General features: G+C 38.6%; 1 protein-coding gene across 5 annotated transcripts in view; it reads right to left on the minus strand.

Annotated features, from left to right (window-relative positions):
- The window catches only part of KCNQ1 (potassium voltage-gated channel subfamily Q member 1), a 331796-nt gene that overhangs the window by 89409 nt on the left and 220353 nt on the right, over nucleotides 1-22034 (minus strand). For all 5 annotated transcript variants that reach the window (XM_088058080.1, XM_005522331.3, XM_088058081.1 and 2 more), the window contains 4 exons: nucleotides 19945-20020; nucleotides 13488-13582; nucleotides 12780-12826; nucleotides 11911-11972 (listed from right to left, as the gene is read on the minus strand). In XM_088058080.1, coding sequence (XP_087914206.1) covers nucleotides 11911-11972; nucleotides 12780-12826; nucleotides 13488-13582; nucleotides 19945-20020 — 280 coding nt within the window. The remainder of the gene's footprint in view (nucleotides 1-11910; nucleotides 11973-12779; nucleotides 12827-13487; nucleotides 13583-19944; nucleotides 20021-22034) is intronic.

Genomic DNA, 22034 nt, shown 5'->3' on the forward strand with positions numbered 1-22034 from the left:
TCAGGAGCTGGAGCTGAGATGTTTGAAGATGTCTTTTTAAGGTTACAATACAGGTCAAAGCCTGGGGGGAAACACAGGGCAGCTGGAGAGAAAAAATTACTTGAATTATTATGAAGTGAGAGCTGGATTAATTCCATGACATTATGATGATTCTGCACAGCAAAAAGGCAATAGATCCTAAAGACTTCAACTCCCTGAGTACGTCTCTGTGTCTCTGAAGACAGAACAATTCATTTTTTCTTAAGGTTTTCTGCTGCACTTATGAAGTTAACCCTTATTTGCTTCACAGGCCTCTCTCAGGAAGAGTGTGTGGAGGGTACTGATGAGGAACCTCTCCGCATCAAAATCTAGGTTGGCTGTTTTTAGGGCTTTTAGTATAATTTATGCTCCTCTAACATGTAGCTCCTTGAAAAATAGAAATGTAGTGGTCACTGCTAGATTTAATGAATTTGCTTGTGTCCTAATTTAATTATAACTTCAGATATTCCATAGAGAAATGCTGACTTTCTAAAGGCTGTGGCTTTCATTCTCTTATCTCAGGCACTAGCAGTGGAAAAAAAGGAGCCATCAAAATTGCTGAAGCACTGCACCTGGTCAGTTTTTATTAAAGCAGCCATCTCAGGACTGAATAGGGACAAAAATTGGAGAAAAAGGAAATTATTTGTTTTATCTTAGACAAAAGACTATGCATCAATCTGGGCTCTCTTCAGTTATTACAACTACTCATGACCAAAAAAACCCACTCCAAACCACCATGAAAAGTAGTTCTCATTTTGTTTCAGGTCTGCTGTGATGTTCTTTAGCCGATTATTGACTGAAATTGTACAGCCAGTGCACAGAAAACAAAATGAAGGTGACTTTGTTTGTAGGAATCACTGTCTTTTTAATTCTCAAGTGTAGCACTACTAACTGATAATCCCCCTCCTTCCCTTTCCCTGTTCAAAGGAAAATATTTTCCACTGCTTTTTTCCCTAGCTGCCACGAGATTCATAAATTCCGCAGCACAGAGATTCAGAAGGCTCAGATTCAAAACCAGCTTTGTCAACTCCTATCTTGCAGAAGCTTTTGAGTGACCCATTCATTGAGAGCATGGTGTCAAGTCAGCTACAGTCAAAACTGTTCTGCAAAGACAGCAGGACCAGTGCTAACTCCAGAAACAGCTGGATGTTTGCAGACCATCGTGCCCACACCAATAAGCCACACGTGGATGCAGTGCCACCCAAATGCTGCTTGATGGATCCCTGGGGCCCAGGCCAATGTGCCTGCAGGGCACTGTGTTATTCAAAAGAGTAGGAACTCTGGGCTAAAGCAGAAACTACAGCTCTTCTGCATGAGTGGAAAGACACTGTGCTCCTCCCTACCCTCTTCTGATACCAACATTCTGCTGAGAGTTTATGTCAAAATCTCTGTGAGACTGGCTGGTTCACCTCAAAGCTTGGCCAAAATTACTTTCTGTAACAAACACAGAGGAAGAGGATCTGTGATTCTGGTTCAGCCAGCCTCTTTTTGAGAAGAAGCAAAACTTCCCTTTGACCATTTTTTTCCTAAGGTGTTCTGCTGTAAAACTCCTCTGCTTGAAGCTCTCTAGAAACTTGGGGTAGAAGCAGAATAAAGGCTTCCTTCAGTCCCTTGACAACCACAGCATGCACTCACAGACACTGGTGGCACAACTGCAAAGCTTCCAGACAACTTCAACTATGATGAAGCAAGCACCTCATCTCCATTCAAACTGACATTTTAAATATATTTTACTCTGGGGGTTTTTGTTTTGATTGCCTCATTTGGCAGGATTATCCTACACTATGGTCAAGCCAAGTCAGATGTCTCTGTCACCAGCATTAACTGGAGTGGCAAAACTGATGCTCACACATCCCTCTACCCTGGGACAGATAAACTATGACAACCAGAGACAAAGAACTGTCAAAAGAATCTGCCCCAAGTGCAAGTGAACAGGAGGAAAATCATACACAAGTGGTGGCTGCATCATGAAATGATAAAGCAGAAAAAGGACAGCCCAGGCAGGGCAAAGAGCCAAAGCACACTGGGATTGGCAGACATGTACAAACACAGACAGAGATGTAGATCTAACTCCTATTATCAACATATATTTTTATAGGGATAATTTTAGAATACTTAACAAGGCTGTACACATTTTCAGTTGGGGAACACAATCTATTTGTTCACTCTTTTTCTATGACTGGACAAAGGGCAGTATTTATTAGGTGAAGCGTCTGACAAAGCCTTTAGTGCTGTTAATCACACCGGCTTCCTTGATATATTAAGGCTATTAGGACTTAACTAGCTAAAGATGCACATGTTACTAAGTGAATCACCTTCTATCTGTCTAATGGAAACCAAGTGTTGATTTAAGTGGAGTCATCTGTTTAAAAAAGAGAGAGAAAGGAACTGAAAAAAAAACCCAAGATTAACAGATGTCACAGAAGGGTCAATGGTGAGCAGTGTTGGATCCAAGGCTTTTAAAATAGAAACTTACATGTATATTTGAACTCACTTAAATATTGCTCTCTACTTGACTGTGAAAATACAGCATTTACTATAATGTGTTTTGCTTTCAAAATTACATGCATAATTATCTGTAAGTATGACAGTTTCTGTGTCTTTTAAGCATGTTCTGTCGTCTCCACCCCAAGGTTCCCGGGCTACAAAATGATGTTAGTAGATTAATTTCTAGATGATTTAAAATGCAGTGTCTATAATAGTCCCAGGACATTTATATTGGCTGGGTTGGTGTGGTTTATGTGTTTTTATATGCTGTTCTCAAGTACTGGATGCTTTTAGTATTAATGGGATATGATTATGTTGAACCCTGTACTGGCCAATATAACTATACAAAACTAGAGGGGTGTTTAAACACAACAACAAAAAGGAATGCTGACTTGTGGTTAAGTCCCAGACACTGCTTAAGCTGAATTCCTGGCTGTGCCACAGATGCCACTGTGATACCTCAGGCAAGTCACTTCCTGCACCTCAGCTGTAGAAGAGGCAAACAGTATTTTTCTTTTGCCCTTCCCTTCTCTATTTTGTGTGCTTAACCTGTCAGAGCAGGATCTTTCATGCCTTGATGGAAGTAAAAAAGCTGCCACAGAGGTCCATCCAAAGGGAGGCAGCTGATCAATTACACCCATGGCATACAAGGTCAATCACCCTGTGCCAGGTGGGGCTGCTGGATGGAACCACCAAGTGGAGCATCACTTAGTTTGGCACAGAAAGAGAGCCTTTGACATGGCTCTGACACAACAGTTCTGTGCTAACTACTGAGACAGTGGGATACTTAAAAAACATGTAAATTGTTGTTGAAATCATACTTTCTCTAGATTTTTATAGATTTTTTAATCATGCAAATCTTAATTTTCTCGTTGAAAGGTGACTTGTAGTTTTGTGACAACCCCAGTGGGTAGGACACAAGAACAGAGATGGATTTGAGGAGACTATATTTACCCTCTTGGTTGCCTGAGCTCTGCGAGTGGTAGGTATATTTTGAACCATGTGCTCATACTCCATTTTCAATGATGGCCCATTTTTCTTCTTATCTTTTCTCTGACTCCCCTAGCCCTAAGTAGGAGTCAGACAGCAAAGGCTTCTTCTCCTATTTATGTTTCTGGACCAGTTTTGGTTTGCAATTTTTAGCTGAGGGTGGGGAAGGGTGGGGGGAACAGAAGGAGCAGATAGGGTGTCAGAAGGTATGGACATTGTGTAAGAAAGGGAGTGTACCTCCCTTTTCTCTGAATCTTTTCCAAGAGCTGAACAGATTCCAGCCCTGAAAAGACTGCAGTCTGAATAGAGTCCTTTCAACTCCATCCACTTTCCCTCTCTGATACTCAACTACAAATGAAAATAAAGTATTTTAATTCCAGCGAGATGACTCTAAGAATAGATCTTTGTCAAGGAGCAATTTCAACTTCGATGCACGTAATTTCAGTAAAGGTTCATCCTAGTGTTTGTGTTTGTATCAAACACAAAATTTGCCATTTATGTTGGACTGTTTTTTGGTTGCTCATCTGCAACACACATACCCCCCCAGAAAAAGCAGAGATGATCTTAGGGTCATTTCTTTTCCTTTAACCTATAAGAAAGACAAATAAAAGTTGTCTGTGTAGCATGCTGTGCACACGTGTTGTTCACTTAAACCCATTTTCTCTAATCATCTCTACAGGGTATTCAGTCCATACAACTGTTCCGCATTCACTCTCGGCACACGCACCACGCATTTCCATTCCACATCAAATGTAAACACTCTCTGCACAAGAATGATGGAGGCTATGTTTCAAATCTTGCTTGGGTTTATCTCTGAATGCCAGACAAAACAGTCTTCATGTGGTTTGATAAAAGATCGAGTCATCCCCATTTGCAGACCTTACATCCACTTGCGTACCTATTCAAATCTAAACACCACCAGCAGATTCCCAAACCAGAAACTAATCTGGAGACTGTTTAAAAGATTATTAACTGGTAAGGCATTATTTAATTCCTCCAATTTCCACACCCCCATCCCCAAATTCCTAGATTTTATAGGATATATTGCATGTTAGCTAAAATTCCTCTGGGATTTCTGCTCTTAATAAGCAAGCAAACATCTGTGTGGATCATAAGCACACAGCCACTGCCAGTGTTAGGAATGATATGTATTTGTATGCATATCTGTAACACTTTGTATTTGTCAAGGTTTACACTCTAAAATGTCCTCAGCATTATGCTTCCCAACTGCTGTCTGCATCCACGAGCACTACGAATTTGCAGTAAAACCTATCAAAACTCACTTAAACAGGAATTATTCTCTTTAGGAGTAATTTTTTTTTTTTGTCTTTTTACTCTTCATAAAATCTGCAGAGGAGTATCACAGACAACTCATGCAAATGAGTCACTAGAGTTTAATTAGTCACTGCTTTTGAGTACTAGGATAGCCTGTGTGCTAGCTTGAACTACCTTCAGCCAGTCTTCTTGAGAATAAAGATCATATTTTGTATCACTTAACTTCATTTTTCAGTGCTGAGGAAATGTACACTCTCATTTGCACCAAATAAGCTGATAAGGTGCAGTACTCTCACTATCTGCAGGTATTTATGCTCAATACTAGATATGTTGTTTTTTTTATATAATCACATTTACTCTGATGCAAGAGCTGACACTTTAGAAACAGACCACAAGACACCACAAGCGCTTGTAACACTGCTCTGCAGGCCAGATAACTATACCTAAGCTACTATACCTAGAAACTCTCCTACAGCTTAAAAATAGCACTTAGCATAGTTTATATTAAGCCATTTCAAAATTTATGCAGAAATTGACTGGTTTTCGTTTGTGCAGGGATAGGATCTAATGATCTTCACAGAGATAAAATTGGTGCTAGCAAACAGATGCAAGTGAAGGCCGCTCCAAAGACCTCGTGGTCTTCAAGGTATGGCTCTGCCAAGCCTCCCATGGATGTTCTCTAGACAGGAACAGGGTGCTGCTTACACAGCCTTTGTAAATAGATCAGACCCAAGGCACGGCACAGCAATGTTCCATGAGGATGTGTGGGCTACTAAATCCTGCAGCAAGCAGCTGTGTATAAAGCCTAGGATAAAAAGGGTAGCTTGAACAAATTTCTCTGCCCTGCTCTTGTTTCTAGTGCAAAGCTTGTAGCAGAATCTTTAAAAAAAAAAAAAGTACAAGAAAGTACATATGCATAAAATCATGTTTTGGTTTTTTTTGGTTTTTTTTTAATCAACTCATCCCTGACTACTGTTTAAAGTGCTTGCTAAACTGGAGTTTACATACAGACATCCTGTTTAATAATCCTCAAGTGAGTCTTTCTCCATGCCTTTGCCTAATTTCTCTCTCAGTTTGTTTCTGTTCTAGCTACTGAACCTTCTGGCAGCAGTGAATCCAACAAACAATTATTTTTGTTTTCATTTTTTTGCTGTGTATGCCTGATAATCTTATTTTACTGTATCTGACAAGATGGGAAGTATAGGACGCTGGATACAGAAATCTGTATTTTTTCATTGTTTACCTCCTGAAATATTATCAGATTGGTAAGAGAAAAACTATTGAAGCTGTAAGGCAGCCTAATGACCCAGACTGTTGAAGGATGTGCTTAGTCATAGTCCAATTTATAGAAAATGGGCATCCTCCATCACGAAGTTCAGCACGGAAATTGCTTCCGTATGCTTGTACTTCAGCATCTGGAAAAAGACTAAGGATTAAATTAATAGGGATACTTAATCTTCCATATGCCTCAATATTCCTCCACATCCCCCAGGTTATTACTCCTGCATTATTGCAAGAACTGCATACAAGATGAGTAACTGCTTGGTGGTGTTCGTTTTGATTTTTATCGATTTCATGTATCTTTTAAAAGTTCCAGCCATCCCACAGCTTTGAGTTCTGTTTCTCAGTATTGGGAAGGCAAATACTCATACACCTATTGCAGAAGCTCCCAATATTTAATATCTGAAATGCCTAGTGCATGTTTAGCCAGAAAAGTGCTGAATATTTCTATGCCAGACACTTTCTGAAGCCGTCTCTCCAAGTGATGGTTTTAACCTTGCTTTCCAGCACTGGTCAGAAAGTTGGGTTGTTTGTCAGTCTTTTACCGTCAATATTTATTCAATTAATTTCTATTCAATTAAGAATAAAGCCAAATGTGCAACAAGGGTAACATCAGTCAAGGGCTTTTTTGAAGTTTGCACTAATTGCTCTGCTACTCTAGGAAGCACGGTAACTCAGGCGACAGAATGACACTAAAAATGGAAGAAAAACCCATCAAAGTTTGATCCCATGTTAGATAATGCAGCAGTTTCCCAGAAATTGAAAAACTGGCCACCCATGAAGAATTCTTTTAGGTGAACAAGCTGTCAATGTGAAACCTGGTATTTTCCTGTGAACTCAGGATGATGTAGATGGTATAATACTTTTCCAAGTAAAAGGTTAAACTATATAATGTGTGCTTGTTGGATTGTAAATATGGAGCATCAAATAATGAGACATAAATAAGCACAGACCAGTATTTTCATTTATGACAGAAATTCTGTCATAAAAATAACATATCCCTGATGCTGAGCAAAACGATGTCACAACAACCAAAAGAAGTCCTCCCAAAGGCATATAACTTTAATAAAGCTTAATGCTTCTGCCTACTGTGATGAGGGAAAACTAAAATGTTGGCTCTTCAGGTCAAATAAAAGACCTTTAATGGTCTCTATGGCATATCCTGAACTTTTCTGTATTGGATGGGCTGAGAGTTCATTGTTAGAAATGGCATGATTACAGTTTGTCTTATGATAAACTAAAATAGCAGATTTATTCACATTACAGTAAGATTCCTCTGCAATGTATAACTCAATTTCATATCTTTTTAAGCAAATCAACAAAATCTAGTTGAGTAGGAAGCAAGAATGGAAAAGAGCAAGAATCAAGTCAGAAACTGGACCTAGACTTGTCAATGGTCATTCTGCTCCTTGGAGCTGACTTCAACATGGTCCCAGTCAAGCTGTTTTCTAACACATGTATGGATAAAATCAATACTTTGGTGAAACAATTACAGAAAATTATTTAGCTAGAAGAAAATGTCATACCATGTACATAAATGTTGTAAGATTCAGTCTTCATCACTTTTTGAAAGCCACATTAAACAAGCTTTTGCACTTATTTCTCTTTAAAAGTTACATAATCAGCACTCACTGGAAAAGACGTATCAAATGTTTATCATATCTGTACAATTTTACTGACCTCTATATGTTTAGCAATCACAGACATGGTAGATGGAAGACAGGAAACCAAATCAACACAACTAGAACTCAAAAAGCCTGTAAGAAATACACTGCCTTCCAGCTTTGGTTTCCAAGATCAGTTCAGATTTCCACTAGTCAACTCAACAAGCACAGCAGCACCTATTTCAGGGTAGATGTTTTCATGTGATAGATCTGGTTTTGATTGATTTTAACAGTGGTGCTATCTGCTTTCCAAGTAAATCTGAAAAAATGTAATGATGCCTGTGTTGCTCTTTGGGTTAGTACTGGTTTGAATATAAGGGTTCACCTTCTCAGCTAGAAGTATGCAAAATATGTATAAGCTTGGAATTAACATTATCTTGCAGAACTGTTTGATTCACATTAAAAGCTATCACATGTCTCACTACCACATACCTCCTGTATAAATAGAAATCTCCATTTAAATGTCTACAATTCAAAATTTTGCAACAGATTACGTAACTCCTAATGTTTCCTGTAACTGAAAAAGACTGTAATAAGATTTTAATTATGACCTCGGCAATCCTGATATTAATACTTTACTTACTGTCAGATACAGGAACAATTCTTAGTATATATGAAGGGATGCCCAGAAAACTGCTTTGAATTGCTAGAAACATTCTTGAAAGGCAAATTTTAAATTGTTCAAATCATTGCAGAAGATTAAGTTCTATTTTCAAAACAAGTTAACAGAAAGAGAGCATAATATCTACTGCTCAGAATGGTTTTAAACTTTGTTTTTGTAAATCTAGGTTGTGTTATTCTACTCCGGGGGGGTCCATAGGCAGGACCTACCTGGGGCAGTCTGGTTTGTAGAGACAACAGGGAGAGTCCAGGGACTGGCCACTTTTAGCCTTCACTGCATATTCTAGATGATGTTGTGCAGTGCCCATATTTAAGACTGAATTTCCTTAGGGCAGCCAAAGCAGCAAGCCTGGCTGATTACCTGAGAAGTGCAAACTGTGCCTGTTATAGCTAAATTAATGGTTGGCAAAAGGCTGAAAAAGAACAGATTAACATGAAAATTAAAGAGCTAGCATTGCAATCATTTATAGCCAAGCTAAAATTAGTGCAGTGAAACGAAAATAGGAGCTGCAGGACGCAGAATTTCCCAAGTGTGCTGTGGGCTTGCTCCTGGCTGGAGCTGCTGGGCACACCCAGCACTAAGGCCCTGGCAGGCAGCGCTTGCGGCGTGAGGATGAGGAGTGCTGTGTGAGGAGGAAGGACACTGTGCACACACAGCTGGGCCCATCTGGAAAAACTGTTTTTGATTTTGAGCTTGGTAGCAAGCCAGCTGTGGCCAGGTTCTTTGAGGGTAGGCTGAATAGTCACTCACAGATGTTTCAAGGATGAAAAGAGAAGGCTGGTCACCGCAAATAAATTGATTTGCTGCTGTAATCCTGCTCAACAACATTCCCTGAGGTACCTACACGCACGCTCTTGGGCCACTGGCACTTGGCAGGGTGTGTGAGCCCCACCTGGGTGCTGCTCTCCTGCTGTTACATCCCCACTGGACCACAGCTGATTGGGCTGAGTGCAGCCCCCTGCACCCAGCATGGCAGGACACCTTTAGGAGAGCACAGCCATTTGCCACCCTCAGCTTTGTAAGCAGCAGAGAACGACAAAGTCAAAATGTGCCATGATCACGTGTTGGATTTCTTTTCACAAAGGCTATCAGGCTGTGCGGTCACATCCACAAAACCACCTATTCAGTGTCTTGCCAAATTTACAGCATTCAGAGGGAAGGAATCTGCAGGAGGGTTCCTGCAAGTGTGATTCATCCCTTTAGCTTTTATATGTTAGGAAACAATCCTTAGGTTCAGGATCACAAACTGTGTTGTATCGCAAGGTCAAAGTTTCTCTCAGTGCACAAGATGAACAGACTAGAGGAGTCTCCCTTAAATAAGCATGTTCCTAAATTTACAGAATAGAACACATTTTGATGATGTCAATACTTGAAAATTCAGGTTTTTGCCATTGTCCTGCCAATACACTGCTGTTTAAGCTTTTTATTTTAAAACTCCTCTTAGGTGCCATCTCCTCTGCACTGCTGGCTGTACATATGCTCCTCTGACTTACAGGAGATTTTTCAAATGCACTGATTTTAGATGCTGACACTAGCCTACAGCACTGAAAATATCTCCTCCTCAAGTCCAAGACTGATAACTAATTCACAAACCAAATGGGATGAAACAGTTTAAAATATTTTGTCACCTTAAAAACCACCTGATATCCTTAATATAGTGTTCAGCTCAGGAAAGATTTAACTGTATGTTGAAAGCATACCAAGCACCATGTACTCTATGGGAAAGAGAGGACCAATCTCTGAGAGCAAAAATACTAAAAAATTAGCCTTGGCCACCATTTACATCTGCAGCAAAAATGTGATTCTAGCATTGCCAGTGTGTCTTTATGTTAACCACTGTTTGCTGAGTCTAACTGAAATTCTCTATTTTTAGCCTTTCAGCTACTTTCAGATAAAATTCCTGCAGATAGGACTAGCTGTATAGGGCAGATAACATACAGCTCTGAAACCACAGATGACCTCATGGAACTGCAAAGAAAGAAGGGTCTGTTACTTAAAACAAGGCTAAAATTTAACCCAGCTATACTAAAATTATACAGGGAGTGTTTTACAGTCCCATTACAAGACATAAAAAGCCAGTCACTATAAATTCACAGTGTACTTATTTGTAAGGATGTAAAAAAGAGTAATTAATAACCCCCAAACAGCTTATCTCTGAGCCAGTACAACACTGAGGCTTTCCCAGGCTCGCTGGAGATTTTACAAATGGCACTGAGAAGCTGCTTTAGCTGCCATTTGAGAATTATTTGTCCACACTGAAAAGTCATTGCTCTTTGTCACAAGTCACAAGACATTTCTTAGCGTTCCACACTTTTAGTTGACATTATGGAGAGAAAACAAATAAATGTAATCCAAACTTTCTGGAAAGGGCTTCCATGTGTAAGAACACATATTAACCACAGATGTGAGGGAGCACTGCACAGTGATTCTTTTTTGTGCTAAGTGCACACTACCTTCCTCTCTTCTACTTTACTCTTCCTGTGTGTCCCCCAATATATCAAAAGCAACCTGTTTCCTTTAAAACACCATTATTTCCAGGAGAATGAAGTGCAGTCCTGAGAACTATCATTCAAGTTTATTGAAGTAATCCAGGAGAAATGTGTATGGAATGGGCATGTCACAAGTAAATCAATGCAGATCAGTGTGTTAATTTGTAGTCCTTGGGATGTACTGCTCATACCTCTTTTAGTTTGCAGAATATTTGCTCGATATTTCTTCAGAAAAAAACCTTCATGAGGTTACCACATATTTCCGGTAGTGGAAGAAATACCCTGAGAGTTCTTTTCCTCAGGAAAAAGTTTCAGTCTTAATAATTAATGAACAGGTCAGATACATGAGTGAAATAACTAAAGTAAAGAAATGCTCTCACTCCCTCACCAAATCACTCTAAGAGATGAGTAAAAGATTCAAACTATCCTTCTTAACTCTTCCTTTCTTTCCTAAATATAAGCATAGGCAAACTTCTATTTTTTAACAATGACACAACCTCTACCTGTCATCTATTTTCACAAGCACAGCCAGCATTGAAATAAAGGCTTACAAAGCACTTAACTATTAATTTGTTATTATAGAACGAGTCTGACTTTTTTGGATTTGTGTCACTTGGAAGGAGAAATTCCACTTATCATAAGGAATGAAAACCAGGACGGAACAAGGTTTGCTATTTCCCTCTCTAAGGAATTGTAGGTGGACTTACGTAAACAACAGAGCAAAGATCAAAGGCAAATCTTAGGGACCATAATATACTGAGTTATTAAAGGAACAGAGCCTTTTATCTATTGTGGAGGAAGGAAGTAAAGTATTGAGACATATGTAATATATGCAATTAAAAATAAAAAAAACCCAAACAAGTCCCAGAAGAGACTGAAATCAATTAAATTGTGGGCTTTTTCTTATTCTGTTAAAATGACGAGAACCAAAAATGCAATCTGTGACAAAAATTATACTCCATCACCTGGAAAAGCCAGGCATTCAACTCTATTTTAAGTTGAATTTTCCTTCACATCCTATGAAACAAGCACTGTTCGATCACAAACCATGTCCTCATTCACTGCCAGTTCAACTGAGGCTTACCTTGTCCTCCACTCTGTTCAGCCTGGCACCAATCGTGTTATTTCCTCGATCTTTGCTTTTCTCTGTGGAACAAGAAACATTTTCAAATTAATATATGGTGGTATAACAGAATAGCAGCAAACCACAACAGGGTGTGTTTAACTAGCCCACCAACACCGTGTAACTGAACACCCTTACCAGGCTGATAGATCCATTTCTTAAAAGTGCTTTTCTGTTTCTTTTTATAGCATTGGCCTATGCCAGGGCTTTTAATAGCCCTGAGTTTAAGGCATTTATAATCTTCGTTTTCTGCTTTAACCACAGAGAGCAAAAATGTTCCCAATTTAGTTAATGTTTTAATTGCCACTTAAAAAACAATCTGCCAACTTGAATGACACATTTGGTAACATTTTATCTTTTTTTCCTCACACTATATATAGAAAAATGACTGTTCAAATGACATAAACAAAAAGTTTTCATTACCCAGACTTGTCACAAACAAACTTAGTTCTTTGTGCTCCTTTTCTGGTGTTTTTTCAAAGCTACCAAAGATCTATGTGAATACTACAAATTTCACAGGAACTCTGTAATCTTAGCACACCAATTTACTGAATATATAGTGAGTCTCAGAAAGACCAGAGCCAACATTTGAAGATTTAAGTGAAAGTAGGTGCTTTCAGAATCTAAGTAAGAACAATCCTAATTTAAATCCTAATTTAATTTACAAGTGTTGATGACTAAATATTATTGTCAATGCTTAATCTTCAGAAGCCAACCAGTTGGCACAGTTTAAAAATTCGGCAATAAAATGAAAAGTATTTTAGGAAATATTTTCCATTAATGATATGTTCATCAGATTAATTTTAGACACATCCTTTGTATTGACTTACCTGAGACAGAGATAAAAAGAGATGGCTTTCCTATGGACTGGTCCAACCTATAAAGCAAAAAGAAACATTTTTGTTTTTTATCAGCCTGAACCAGCACCTCCACTCTCTAGCTGGAGCAGGGAGGCCTCTTCACAAACCAGCAAAGTGAAATTCAAATAATTCTGGTTCGTCCTGTGAGTGAAGCAGTTGCTTTATGCTAAGAGTAGCTTGAAATGAAAAATATAGTAGCAAAATTCAATTTGACTTAGATTGCTCTACAGCTTCTTTAACCACTGTAAAGTTTTACCATGCCCATTACTTTTCCACATGCTCAGCATTGATTTGTCTTTTCCTTGTTCTTCTGCAGCTTTCTTGTTGCATCTGTCATCTCTTAGTTGGCTCTTATGTGCAATTCTACCAGAGCAGGTGGCTTCACTCTCCAGGTGTAAAACAGCCCCTATCATATAGGGACTGCAGTCTATAGTCACAGCTAGCAGGGGCTGAGATAATACATATATAAGTCCCAAACATCAGATATTTTAGCTTTTTGCCTTTTCCTCCACGTGTGAAAAGAAAACTTGACACAAATGCCATAACTGTGCCATAGTTGTGCCATAATTTTGCACAGTCCTGCCAATATGGCACCTTTAACCCGTGGGCCCCAATCACTGCCTGATTTACAAACATCCTTTTGCTCATGGGTACCAAGACTGGGCTTCACTGACGTACCTCCTCTGCAGCTCCTTGATCCGCACCATCAGGTTGAGGTGGCCCTGGGAATACTGCTCAATAACGTCTCGGACATCATAGGGCTTCCTGGCTTGCTGTAAAGTAAGAGACAAAAAACCATGCCCTTAACTCACAAGGATGGAGGAATGGTCTGTGGAAACGTAGATATTTTTGAAGAGTAATCAGTAAGTTCTTTTAGCACTGTGTAAACATATGCATTATTCTGATTGTTGCCATGATACACATTTTTTATGGAATAATTCTGACAGTTCTCATTTCATCCACCTTTTTGTTACTGCATGTATGTATTTCAAGAGATAATCCACTGAACTGGAGCTCAAAAGAACTTGGAGCCAAAAAGAGTTTATCTGGCACTGTGTTCAGAAGTCTGTGCATACTCTAGTTCCTTCTGGAAATAAGGTTCATACTCCTTGGCCTCTGAAAAATAGAGGTCTTGCACAAACCCCTGTTCTCAGCCAGCAGCTGGGGCTCACAGTTCAGGTCTTACCGTGGGAAGTTAAAACACAGCTCTAGAGGAAGGTGCATGACTGATTTCCTCTACCAGAAAGACTGGCTGAGCTTTCAAGACTGCTGGGAAACACTAGTGCAAGAAATGCCCCGTGTCTGTAATTTGCACCTGATATACAGGAAAGACTTAATCTGACCTATTATTAATAAAACAACTTTTGTGTAGTATAGAGGCAATAGTATCAAGATAAAGGCAATAGTATCAGCCTATAAGACACCAAGACCAACCAGAAAGCAAATGAACAAACATGTTGAACAGTAGCAACAAATTAAAGGTATCTTAATATAATATCTAAAATCTAGAGTCCAGTCAGTGCCAAAACTGGTGTTCCCAGCACAGGAAAGACATGGATCTGTTAGAACAAGTCCAAAGCAGGCCACAAAGATAATCAGAGGGCTGGTATAGACAAGGTGAGAGAGTTGTGTTGTTCAGTCTGGAAAAGAGAAGGCTCCTGGGACACCTCATTGGAGCCTTTCGGTATTTGAAGGGGGCTTTTAATAAAAATGGGGACAGATTTTTACAAAGACCTGTAGGGATAGGACAAGGGGGAAATGCCTTCCAACTGAAAGAGGGCAGTTTTAGATTAGGTATTAGGAAGAAATTCTTTAGTGTGAGGATGGTGAGACACTTAAATGGGCTGGCCAAAGTGTGGATTCCCCGTCCCTGGAAACATTCAAGCTCAGGTTGGGAGGGGCCTTGAGCAACCTGACTGGGTGAAGATGTCCTTGCTCATGGCAAGGGGTTTGCAGTAGATGACCTCTAAAAGTCCCTCCCAACCCAAACTATTCCATGATTTCTGACTGATTCGTTATGCTGCTGTGGAAACTCTGCAGATAATTTTCAAGGTTTTGTAAAAACCTTGGTCACATTGAGTTACAAGTTCTCCCTTCTTGCATCTTTTGAGAACAAGGAAAAGAGTTTTCAGTGGCAGCTTCTAAGATACCAGAATTTGGATCCCTTTTGAAGTCTCAGAAGTATTTTGTCACCCGTACTTCAAAAACAGATGTGTCTGCACTGCTTTATCTTATTTCCCAAACATCAGGATTTCCTCAGTTCCATGCCATAAACACCATTTTTTTTCTAAGCCAAAGGAAAGTGGGATACCATACAAAAACCAGGCTTTTGAAACTGTGGCACCTTCATGCAGTCTCCTGCACCTACCTTGGGAAGTGGCTCCTACATTTCAGGAATGATTCCTTTAATAACACCACTTCATCAAAGTATATCTCAGTCTCCCAGATTCCCCAAGTCAACTGCAAGCCTTGGGTGAATGTGAGACACTCTCTGCTGGAAGGCTAAGCAGGACTGGGAATTGATTCAATCTAACCAAGGAGCACAGAAGAATTCCCAACTGCTTACACACATGTAAATCATAACTAACATCCACAAAGAAAGAAATATGATTCTGTGATGGCATAACCCTATAAATCTTTCTGTGGACTAGTACTGTAAACATGATAATATAAAAAAAAACCAAAAAAAACACCAAGAACTGAAAACCTGGAGTAAATATATTTTATGAATGAGGCTAAACTTCTGAGTAAAACTGGGTATTTAAATCAATACTGATTTTTCTGTAACTGTTTCATATTGAAAGTTGATCATCTATGAGAAAATACTCCTGATGCTGAACATATAAAAAGCCAGAAGCAGGCAACAAATTAGTATGGAACAGACAAAAGCAGAAGTGAGTCCCACGGATTTCCTTAACTGCTTCTCTTCCTTACTTTTGGTCCTCTACTAATTAAGCAAAACTCATGGCAAAATTCTTCTTAAATACGATCAAATTTCCCCCATCATAAATTAAAGTTTTTAAAAGGCACAAAACCCAATGCCAAATATTAAATGTGCACCACTGGCTGTGGCTGTTGTTGTTCCCTAGTGACTACATGGGCAGGGAGGGAGACCTGGGAAAGGGGAATCCAGGAAAGGGGAATTTCTGGGAAATGCAACCATGTAACATCAAATAAAATGGGCAGAACACCCTGTGAAGCACAGGACACTAAAATACATAGTTTAGTACAGCCCAGCATGGAGATTAGAAAAGATCACACACACAATTCACATGAATCAAATAATATGATGAACGACAAGACTATAAATGTAATATTTTCCAGGGAAATTGTAACAAATCAGGCAACAGTTATGTCATCAGTAAAACTGCAACCTTTATTTTTAATTTATGCTATGTATAGAATATTTGCCATGGTAAAAATCATACCAAAAGTTAAAAAGCTATTTTAGAAGGAAATTAATTTACTCAATTGGGAGAATTTACATGGAAAGAAAATTTTAAAAGTTCTCAAAATGAAAATGGGAAATCAGAACAAATTCCTGGTCTCTGTATCTGTGATGGCTATCACAGCTGTATCCATCTACATTTGTTTTAAGACCTCTAGAAACTTTCAGAATCAGGAAACAAAGGTTATTATTTATTACATAAATCATGCTAATGGGATAACTGAGTATGACAATATTTTTTTCTGAAATTCCCTTGTAATACTAGATTATGTCAAAAACATCTGCTTTACAACTAACATGTAAAATTCATTTTTGGTAGGCAGGGTGAACAAATGCTAAGAAAAGCATTAATTTCTAAGTCTGTTTTCCCTATAATCTACAAAATCCTTCCTTAACTGTAAGTCATTCACCTTCACTGATGCACAGGACTTGTGATGAATGTGATTGTTTGTATAGAATTTGAAACAGTCCTACAGACTTTACGAGAACATAAACACATCCATAAAATTGTATTTATTCTTTATAATATTATGCTGGGTTCATGGGTTATACATGGGCATCTTCATAAGGACTATATCTAAACCTGAACTTTGAAATACAGCCTGAATTTCTCTCCTTTTTAAAGAGGAAATGATACTTCACAAAGACTTGCTTTTCATGTCCTTTGGAAACCTTTGTATCCCTTTTTGGCTTTTCTTTATTTGATTTATTTATTTATTTATTTATTTATTTTTAAACAGGAAGGCTTTGCTTTGTAACTGGCTTTTGTCCTTCTGATGCCATCACCCCCTGTTATTAACAGACCTTCAAAAAATATATCTAGTCAAATTTAGGCCTACAGGTGTGTCCTGCAAACAGCTGGTATAGTTTAAGAACCATGCTGGGTTCATGCTGGGACTTATTTTGCTAAATTTTCCTCTTCCTTTCCTTCTTCCTATGCTGCCCTACTCAAAAGGTTCATAGGCATCTCTAAAAAACACTCCTCTAAAGTGCTGGCCTCCCTTAGTGTTCCAGCTAATTTTAAGCATGAATAGCCCAATGGACTTTGAGTTGTGGGTTTGTTGTGGGTTTTTTCAACAGTTACAGGAAGAAAATATCTGTATTTTCTTATTTTGGAACATATATTTTACATAAATGTAAAGCTTAGAAAGAAAACACCTACTGAAACCAGCTGTACAGACCTCTTAAATGCTGAAAGATAATTTTTAAAAAATGCATCTTCTGCTTTACCTTATTTTCAGACATAACATTAGTCTGCTTATTAGGAACAGTACAGTCATTACTTGGCATATGTTAAAAGAATTTAATTTCTTATGATTATTTTATGTGCATAGAACAGATTTACAACATACTTTCGATGAAAGAATAATGGGAGTGTTATCGCTTAATTAGGAGAGATTTTCAAAAGCACCTTGTGGCTTGAATTTCAAGGTGACTTCGTGCTTTAAGTTACTTGGGTGCTTTGGAAAGCTGTGCCTTTGGTGCTCTACAAATTTTTAAGCTTCATCATAACTATATCCAGAAATTATGGAGAAATATCAGATATTCGCCTACTTTCCTATCGGAGTTTCTGCTTCTGAAGAAACAGCAGCATTATCACTTGTACACAGGAGTAGAGACCTAAGATCCACCCCACTTCAGCCAAATGAAATTTTTAGTTCTTTAGTAGCAGCTAATACTGATCATTCAGGAAGAAGGAACACTGCCAAAGAGAGATGAGAAACAACCCTGTCGAGGGATTCTGTGGATGGCCAGCACCGGGCCTTTTGCAGATGCGAAAGTGAGAGTACAACTGAGAAGCCAGATTAGCAACTGAGATACTGAGCACAAACAAGTTTTAAGTACGAACTGAATAGTCCCATTCTATTCAGTCAAATGCTTTTTCAGCTTCTATCAAATCATCTGCCGCAGGGGAGTTTCGTTTATTTGCCAGGTGGATAATGTTGCACACAGTGTTCAGGCATTTTCAAAATCTGTTTCTGACAAATACCACTTGGGAGGTAGATCTACATCGTGTGGATTTCTTGTTACTAAGCAGTTTAGTTAATACCATGGCAAATATTTTATGACCTAAATTTATGGGAGCAATGATTCAATAATTACCACAGAAAAAAGGATCACAAACAAGTTTTAGAATGAAAATAAATTAGATTTTAATGGAACTGGCCACATTTAGGCAATTATTCACACAACAGCAGCAGACACATCACTGGAATGGGCCACATCCCTTGCCAAGTTTCAAGTGCTGACCAGCAAGTGCTAAGAAACTTCTCAAAAAAAGACTATAAATATTATCTTCAAGTAGTTGAGACATTGTGCCTTTCTTGATTTTCTTCTAATAATAATAAAAGGTGAAATGTGCTAGCAGAAACTTTTTGAAAGCACTCTCTTCAAGAAAACTCTGGACATGGGACATTTCACCCTAAATGGTAACAGTCTGAATACATTACACGTAACAAAAGCAATTTTCTGACAAGCTCAGGTAACTTAGCCATACATTAGCTCAAGAATTTTAGTAAAAGTGAAAATATTCAAAGTAGAAATTTGCTAAAGAATTCAGGCAGTGCTTCTGAATTTTACAAGGAAATCAGAATTGTGGGTTTGTAGTAGCAGCAAACTTTGCCTTACAGACATATTGTCTAGTCATCGTCATCATCATCATCATCATCATCATCATCATCATCATCATCATCTTTTTGATTGTAAATTTTGTAGTCTTCAAATTTGAAGGAGAAAAGACATTCTTCCTTTTTGGAGGGTCTAGATTAAAGGTGGGATAACTTTCTGGTTTATTGGAAGCAGTAGTAGCTAGGTCATGTATGAAAATGGATGTAGGCAGTTAAGCCCCTCTCATCCTTTGCACTTTCAGCTATGAAGTCTGTTCTCTGGAGATTATTCCTTAAGAATTAACTTTAAGTAATGTAATATATTTATTACCTATGTATATATCCACCTGGTTTAAATCAGGCTGAAGGCTGTTGACGTGTATTTTTGCCGGATTAATGAAATTGACTTTTTGAAAATTTGCAATCATAATTTTTTATTCAGACCAGGAAAAATGGTTAATTAGCTACTGTTAAATGCTTATGGCATCACATGACCACAGCAAGTGGAATGGCACATGGGAAATGTATCAGTGAGGGCCAGAGGAGGAAAGAGAATCAGTATCTCAGTGACTGGGAAGGAGGTCTCCTACTACGCAGAGGGGAGAAAGGAGAAGAAATGAGAAACCTTCCAATACACTAACAAATTTCCACCTTAGTTTCTTATCAGAGCTTCATTATCATTGAGTAAGGGACAGAAACAAGGCTGAGGTAGTATTTTAATCTCTAATCCTACTGACTCGGCATGAAAGCAGCACACAGCCCAGAATTAATGGAGACATATGAGAATGTTTGCACTGCCAGAAAGAGACAGCGATAACAGAGGGCTAAGGGTCAAGTCCATTAGCAGAAAATAACATTTTAATTCAGACTGCATTTAAGGAGTTTGGCTATTTCCAGTGCATCCATAGTTGGCTAACCTGCTGCAAAACAACCACCCTATTGAAGGAGGGAGAGAATAGTGGGTGTAGATCACCATTACTGAAATGAACTGTGTTAGTCTCTCTTAAGTTTCTAAAAGAGACAATGGATCAGGAGAATAAAAGGGTTTATTTAGAAAAGGAGCTTTCTATTCACAACTCACCTGGAACTTTTTTTTTGCCACAAAATACTGCATCCTCCGAATCACCTTGATGGCAGCGCGGTGGTGTTCCCGCAGCCTGTGGGGAAAACGAGGAGGGTGAGGCTGGGAAGGAGCATCTCTAACCAGACAGCAAATACAGCAGCCTGCACAAAATCCTTCACCAACACCTCCATGTGCAGTGTAAGTAGTTGTGATCCAGCCTGGCAGCACAACACACCATTCTGCTGACCTTCCTCACCTTTCAAGAAGGCTCTGAAAATACAGGGCCTTATCTGACCCAAGCTAGGTTTGCACCCATTTCACAGCTAAAAGAGGTGTCCACATAACCTCCTTCTGTTTCTAAGCAAACCTCCATGCATCCCTCCCAGTTTCATTTCCACAAAAAATCCCCCAAACTCTCAAGTTCCTGCATATCCAGCCAGGAACAGCTTTCAGTCACTTCAGTTTTTAGGATTTTTTGGGTTTGTTTGGGTTTTTTGAGGTGTTCACAATTTCTGTACATGTTTCTTCACTTACATGATTTTTTTCCACAAAGAATTATTTAAATAAAAAATACTTGAAATATTTTTGATTTGTTGACTGCTAAATAATCCAAATGATCTTGTGGTTGCTGGATGCAACGGCTACATACATATTTATCCACAAATTGAGCTGTAACTTAATATAATGACAAAATAATCTCACAGGTCTTTAAAAAACATATATACCCCTCTTTGTGCATATGCATATGATCTGACAACAGAATAAAAAGAAAATAATTTGCTCATTGTGCTTTTAAATGACAGATGTTCATAGAACCTTACATTATTTTTCAAACAGTGCCTTAAAACCAGCAGTTATTTCAAATTTTTCAAAGCTTGCAAAAGTGATGCATTTTCCTTCTTAACATTAAAATATACTATCAAACATTAAGCTAATTACTCAGATTGTTCATTCTATTACTCTTACCAAGATGCACTTGAATGACATTACAGCATCATCTTTATTTCCTTTTTAACTGTATGAACATCTAGTGCTTCTAACTCTCATCCCAAACAGACTTCTAGTGATGGCTTTGGGGAGCAGATCTAAAAGGGGTTCCAGATGTTTTATCTTTATAAACTTATTATTAGTAATATTGATAGACTGGCATGTTGAGATGTCACCTTGCAGTGCTTTCTGTCTGTACAGAAAATGACAGCATTAGTACTCACTAAGGCATGGAGAAGTCATACTCAATTCTACAAAAGTTTGTGCAAGTTTGGGGCTTTAGTATGTTATAGCATGGTATCACCCAAACCTCTTCAGCTAAATATAACCTGGAATTTTAGTGACTATTGAGGTGTTTCCTTGGGATAGCTCTACCCCAGCAAAAGTTCTCCATGTGCAAGTGCAAATGGTGGATGTCTGTCCTCTGAAGAGGTGTAGCTGGGGTGTTCCTCTTCTGAAAACTCATATTTTTTAGTAGGAAAACAGCATTCTGCAAAGCCAAAAGCAGAACCAAAATAAAAGCCATCACTTCCTACTTCTGGCTATTGCCTGTCAGGTGGATTCCTTCTGTTATAGAAATTGTTCAGATTTATCAGTGACAGAAAAGATTGCTTTCTTCAGAAATAGTACAAAATGCATTGCTTTTTAAGCTAGTAGCATACAGCTTTTCACCTCAGGTCTACAGATAGCTAACCCTAAGTGTATTTATAGAAATCATCTGTACCTCAATAGTTTTGCACAAAACCTGCAGTTGGATCTGCACAGGAAGCTTTTTCCCTCTTAACACTTTCCTGAGGTGTCTTAGAGACACTGTCTTCAGGCCTCTATTCCCACAGATCTGACTGCAACATCATGGTTTGAGTTACAAAAATGGACATTTTCTTCTCCTGGCTGGAAGGGCTGTGTGTTTGGATCAGTTCCCAGTGGACAGTCAGCCTAATGCTTGTTCAGGGTACCCCTGTTCTATGAGCCTGCGCTGCATTATTCTGCTGCTAAGGGCTTGGATGACTTCCTCCAAACCCAAAGGAAATAAAGTGTTTGGGCTTTTAAGTACTGCATCACAGAGATGGGAGCCAAAAAGGTAAACACTGTTTAATTTTCTAGTAAATATCAAAGGTATG

This window comes from Pseudopodoces humilis, chromosome 7 (genome assembly GCF_049639895.1).
Source record: "Pseudopodoces humilis isolate 2021_Gansu_Grassland_sample_001 chromosome 7, ASM4963989v1, whole genome shotgun sequence".
NCBI lineage: Eukaryota > Metazoa > Chordata > Aves > Passeriformes > Paridae > Pseudopodoces > Pseudopodoces humilis.